The 6,236-nt window shown below is 40.8% G+C and overlaps 1 protein-coding gene across 1 annotated transcript; it reads left to right on the top strand.

The window, feature by feature from the left end:
• The first annotated feature begins 292 nt into the window (after positions 1–292).
• On the top strand, positions 293–3,910 carry LOC104941413 (ADP-ribosylation factor 3-like). Its single transcript, XM_010766514.1, has 5 exons — positions 293–370; positions 2,258–2,510; positions 2,616–2,726; positions 2,810–2,934; positions 3,474–3,910. The coding sequence occupies exons 2-5, from the start codon at positions 2,363–2,365 to the stop codon at positions 3,633–3,635; spliced, it is 546 nt and encodes a 181-aa protein (XP_010764816.1). The 5' UTR covers positions 293–370; positions 2,258–2,362; the 3' UTR covers positions 3,636–3,910.
• The last annotated feature ends 2,326 nt before the right edge of the window (positions 3,911–6,236 follow it).

Here is a 6,236-nt window from a genome sequence, read left to right as displayed (position 1 = left end):
TGAATTTTCTCCAGGTGTAGCTAAAGACTTATTTAAGTGATGATTCCCACATCATTAATCAAAATCTGCAACTAAAGGTATGGAATAATTGTAGAAGAGTAAAAGTACATTCACATCTGAATTGTTGTGGAGTAGAAGTACCAAGTAGCATAAAAGGGAAATACGCAAGTAAATGACAAGTATCTCAAAATTGTACTTAAGTACAGTATTTGAGTAAATGTACTTCCCCACCTCTGCAGTCAACCTATGCAGGCAGGGTACACGATCAAGTTTCGGCTTTGACATCAAATCTCGCGAGATCTGGTTCACTGCTGAGTTCGTCTCCCGGAAAATACCGTGAGACATAGCAGCAGAGGAAAACTCGGCTAAGGTAAGTAAGGATACTGGCACCATGCACCCAGATAACACACACGCAGGTACCACCAGGTGATTAAATATCGTTGTGTTTAATGGCTGCCTTGTGGCGGCTGTGTAGCCTCGGTGCTGTCCGCTCTGTGGCTGCGGTGGGCGGCTCTCTGGCAGCAGGATGCCCGCTGAGGAGGGGATATAATCGGATGGTTGAATGGGGTGGATCGGGTAGTCGATAAAGCGATTAAAGTTAAACTGGTAAAGAGCTTACATTATTTTAGATAATGAGGAGGTCGTTAAACTTGGTAGCTGAGATTAAGTGTGCTTATTTGCTAGCTGAAGCAGTGAGATGGACTGCTGTTAGCCATAACGTAACCGTGTAGCATCCTGCTGCCGTAACCTGAGTCCCCCGGAGCTGAATGAACATGATCAGGCCGGTATATCGTGCAGTAATCACATTTTATAAGAGCTCACACTCATACCTGTGAACGCACCTGTGAGAGGAGAGGATCTGGTGTCAGGCAGTGACAGGTGTGGTGGTCCTCTTCAGCACCATGGACAGGGCTGAAGCTAGTCTCAGTTCTTCTGGAGACTTTATTTATTTGTATTTTATCCTCTGTGTGTTATCTCAATATGAGTCTGTTGATAATCTGAGCCCTTAACTGGCGTTGTACGATGAACATGAAATATTGCTTCTACACATACTGTTAAATGTAGAGCATTTGCAATTTGTAGATTTCACATAGGGCATATGCCAGAATGTCAAAAACATATTACGTTACATTTACATTTAGAAAACATTAGTTGGGAACATTAAATATAACCTATAACACAACCCTCTGCATTAGTTTCAGGTACATTCCATCTGTGAAAAAACATTTGCTGTGTTGAAACGCAACATAAAACTACAAGATAACTGCATGAATACATTGAAATAAAATCAATCGGATAATCAGGCTTATAGCTAGTAAGAGGACTTTTTCGCTTTGATAATTGTGTGCAGTTCTACTCTTAGAGAATGTTTTTGGACTCTGGAATGAAGCTTTGCAGTATATTACATCGTATACAGATGTCGTGTTTCGCAACTACATATCATCTTATCTTTTGCATATCTATAAGAGTCGTCTTGAATGTTGCATGTAAAGGGGAAATTACTAGACTGTTTTTGGTGTTGTGGTATTTTTGTTTACCCACTTATTTCAACATCACTGATGTACAAAGAGATCATTACATTTTATTTTCTCCACATCACCCAGTCCTTTATACAAAAGCATTTTACTCCTATACTCTGTTGATACATAAATATGCACAAATGTTTGTTGCCGACACAATAATCAGAATGTTGGACAAAACTGCAGACGTGTTGTTCTGTCCGTGTTTTAGTCCTGGTGGTTTTGTGGTTGGGGATCAACTGAATGGTTTCAAGCCAGGCCTGTAATGTAGGACATTTTGAATGTGCTCTGAGGGCTTGGCATTGTCGCAAGATAACATTTGAAGGAGAAAGAAAACAACGAGAAGGGTCCGAACAGATTGTGCTGCAGCCTGGAGTCATGGCACTGACATGCACCCCCTTCACCCTCTGTGATGATGACTGAAGGCAATTAGCATAGCTTGCACCTGTCTTAGGGCGGTGCATGTAGAAATCAGAGATCCTTTATTTGTCCCACAGCGAGGACATTTACTTAAAAAGGTGACAGTTTCTGTCATGGTAGTGCAGTGTTTTCAGATCATTAAAAGAGCAGGAGTGTGCCCTTCTTTGTAATTTAACAAAGGCCTTAAAGAGCGTGTCACTTATTACTAATCATCTCTTTATTCCAACATGTTTGTGAGAATCATTCATCTGATTTCACAATGCAATATTGCATTAAACATAAAAGTAATAATGTGTATTTGTTCTGTTTCTTTTCAGCCCCCCTTTTTAATCAAACCTTGCTGGACAAGTACACATTTGTGAAAAATCCTCTTTGATCAAGGTTGTAGCCACACACTGAAGTTTCAGAACCTCATCTGAATCATGGGGAACCTTTTTGGGAATTTGCTGAAAAGCCTCATAGGGAAGAAGGAGATGAGGATCTTGATGGTGGGCCTCGATGCTGCAGGAAAAACTACAATCCTCTACAAACTCAAACTGGGGGAAATAGTGACCACCATCCCAACCATCGGTAGGTGCTCAGTCAAAAATAATATCTGTTGCTAATTATTGTCATATGCATAAATGGACCGCCATTTTTGTTTTACATGTTGTATGACCCCACTCTTATTTCCAGGGTTTAACGTGGAGACAGTGGAGTACAAGAACATTAGCTTCACTGTGTGGGATGTGGGCGGGCAGGACAAGATCCGGCCCCTGTGGAGACACTACTTTCAGAACACACAGGGTGAGAAGAGCTAATCAAACGCTACTTTCCTGTTCTTCCTCAGAAAGAATTAGGATGACGTTTTTTATGTTTGGCTGTTTCAGGTCTAATCTTCGTGGTGGACAGTAACGACAGAGAGCGTGTGAACGAAGCACGGGAGGAGCTGATGAGGATGTTAGCTGAGGACGAACTGAGGGATGCAGTCCTCCTTGTGTTTGCCAACAAACAGGCAAGAAACTATAAACTGTTCGGCATACTGTAAATACACACTTATTGTACATATTGCATATAAATTGACACAAAAAAGGGTTGTAGTGGAAGATCAGTCCATATCAATAAACCTCTTAGTATCTTCAAAATAGAATTCTACTGCTATAATCATTATTGTCTAAATTAAAAGATGATAATAAGCAAATCCCTCGTATGTGTAAACTTGGTAATAAAATCGATTCTGATCTTTAATACCTTAGTTGAATGATGAAAATCTATTGTGGCTTACAACCCTCTGGAAGTCTTTGATGGAAAAGAATATATATACATAGTTTTGTTTGTGACCTTCTATCCTTTATATATATTTATCACTTTTGCAATATCAGTCAATATCACCATAATTAGATCTGTTTCAAACCAAAACCATACACACACATCTGCAGAAAAAACAATACTTGCAATTTGAACCCTAAACTAAATTGGAAGATATTTGCTTTCTAGTCACACAAAGCCAGATGACTGACCCTTGACTTCTCTCACCCTCTCCTCTCTGAACAGGACTTACCGAACGCCATGAATTCCGCTGAGATCACAGACAAGTTGGGCTTACACTCCCTGCGTCACCGTAACTGGTACATCCAAGCCACCTGCGCCACCAGCGGAGACGGCCTCTACGAGGGTCTTGATTGGCTGGCCAATCAACTCAAGAACAAAAAATAAACAGGAACAAGCAGCCGTCCAACTTTCTATTTGTTCCTGGAACGGGGGCTTCGGTTAGGTATGGGAGATTTGATCAATAGGTGAAAAGCAAGATTCATGGTTTAAGGGATATTTTAGGCTTTCATTTTCAGTCTGTTGAGCTCTAAGTAGTTAACATGTTAAGCCCCATAGCCCCTGCCCGAAACTGTGTCTTAGGGCTTTTTAACATTTAACAACCTATTAATGTGTCATACCCACTTAACGGGAAGAAACTCAGCTAACTGACGATATGAATTTTCTTTACCGAAACAAAACACAACTCTAACGCCGAGCGTCTGAATTGGCACTAAGCGAAAGAGTATTAATGCACTTAGCACATAACTCACGGTAGAAATATGTTATACTTCATCGGATCTGCACAAACAAGACAAAAAACTTGCGGCAGCGAAGGCAAACCAGGCAACACACAACTTAGCTTCACGTAGCCAAAACAGCAAATACGTTGTACCTTTGCTGTTTCTGATCAAAAGTTGTGATCAATGGCATTAAAACGCATACAAATGCTGTTGAAGGTTAATCCAATGTTTCTGTGTCACTTTGAAATGATTACTGATAATCCATCATAACATTTCTGTCAAAAACTGAGTTTTCATACAAAGTGTATGAGAGCTGTAACCCAGCTTCCGGTTTTGGGCATGCTGGCTGCGCATCACTCTATTCACCAATGGTAATGTTTAGATGGATTTAGGAACTTCCCCTCGATTCTATTGGCTCTTACGGTTCAAAAGTGGTGTCAATCACCAAAATCGACCAATGGGTTCCAGAGATATGGCAAATACACCCAAGTGACCCCAGAAGTGGGTTCTTTTATCTAAAAAGCTCAAATGTCACTTGTTCTGCATCAATCTTGATACAGGGTACTTATTATATCTTATTAGTTTGATTCCTAAAGCTTTTAGTCTACTATCCCATTCATTCAAGAATGTTTTTCGGACTATAGAGTAATGTTTTTTATTCTGGACAGACCTTTTTTTACTATGTTCAATATGAATGTTACTTAAAAATAAACATCTATTATAATTCTACTTTTCTACACCAACTCACGATGTAACCAAGGCTTTGAGAAAAAATATGATAATTTAAAAACCTTTTAGAAGTGAAGACTAAGGTCATTTTGTTTTCTTGCACATGTCATTTTCGAGCCGAGCACCTTTAAAAACAGGCTTGGCGCTGTAACAGGCTGTAACAGTGCTTATTTAGAAATTTGCATTCTCATGTACTTCATACATCATCGCACACTAATACATAAGACATTAATCACAGCCACACACTGCTTTTCCTGTGTCCACCTTTCCCTTAGGCGTGCAGGTGACTGTATGTTTGTCTTAGGGCGTGTACCAGAGTCTCCACTGAGTCAGCCCGTTGAGTCAAAGGCAATGACTTCTTGTTTGATGTATTTTGGTTCAATCTATCAGCTGCCTCCATACAAATAACTGCTCTCTTGTCAGTTGCACTGTCCTGCTTTTTTTATGTTTTTCTAACAGACCATGTTGAAACAATCACAGCTTGATGCAGTCACCCTAATTCGTACATTTCAACTTTGTGAGCAAATGCTGAGCGGCCTTGGATACTCAGAAAAGTGTGTAATGTCGTGCAGTGTGCAAAGCATTCTGTGTGTGCGTTTGGGCCGAGCCGGGTCGGAGTATTGATTCGTGGGAGAACAAAATCAACAGGGAAGAGGTTTCCCTGTCCCCTCTTTAGCTGCTGTCATTTGCAGCACAATCGTTCAATATCTGTGTTCGTGATTTACTACCAATGGTTTCTGAGAGGTACAAGTCCGCCCTTTTTCAGCATAGTTTTAAACGCAGCAGACATTCCTCATACCGCCGCATGCATAGTGGTAGATCTTGCTGACATTTTTGCAAACCTTTCCATCCTGGGAGCTGCATGCATGAAATGCCACTTGTAGATTGTTTCAATCTGCCTCATTGTGTTTGATGCGTTGCAGTAGTATGCCCATACTTACATCGACCCATTATCTGCATTTAGTACAGCACAATGCGCTATAATACAGTCACCTTTATGCTCGTCAATGGGAAAGCATAAGACAACCACACAGACACACAGTGACCTGCTCAGCTGGCGCTTATCGACTCGATGGGCTTGAAACTCAGTCTGCGGTCAGGTGCTCTCTGTGTTTTGTCTCAGAATTGCATATCGCGGGGGGTAAGTAAACTGCACTGTTTACGAATCTTGAATGTGTTGATGAATCTAATTAAGATGGCTTGTAAAATATTTATTGACATGCATCGTTCCTTAGCTTCAGTGATATTATGTGAAAGAAACAGGCCCCGGTAATCGAAACAGCATCCACGACGTGTGCGGGGTGTGTCTGTCACAATCTGATAACCAGGCAAACCCATCAGACCCCACAGAAAAAACTTCTCGTTGCCATACATGGTACTACTAGCTCGTGATACCAGTGACCAGTGTCAACATACTGTAAACCACCCCAACATTGGCATCTTTTGCGAATCTATGTTAAATCAAGAGTTTATCATTAGTCTTGTCCTTATATGTAGAATTGACTTCTATTCTCCTTTCCACTTATCCGTTTCTGAT

This window comes from Notothenia coriiceps, unplaced genomic scaffold (genome assembly GCF_000735185.1).
Source record: "Notothenia coriiceps isolate Sejong01 unplaced genomic scaffold, NC01 NC01_scaffold00003344, whole genome shotgun sequence".
Classification (NCBI taxonomy): domain Eukaryota; kingdom Metazoa; phylum Chordata; class Actinopteri; order Perciformes; family Nototheniidae; genus Notothenia; species Notothenia coriiceps.
This window is presented reverse-complemented; position numbering and strand designations above follow the sequence as displayed.

What these genes read in the sequence shown, in the direction of transcription:
- LOC104941413 (XM_010766514.1), top strand. Translation starts at nt 2,363, where the DNA reads ATGGGGAACCTTTTTGGGAATTTGCTGAAAAGCCTCATAGGGAAGAAG. An exon ending in CTACTTTCAGAACACACAGG is followed by an intron (nt 2,727 to 2,809) that starts GTGAGAAGAGCT and finishes TGGCTGTTTCAG; the next exon opens with GTCTAATCTTCGTGGTGGAC. An exon ending in TTGTGTTTGCCAACAAACAG is followed by an intron (nt 2,935 to 3,473) that starts GCAAGAAACTAT and finishes CTCTCTGAACAG; the next exon opens with GACTTACCGAACGCCATGAA.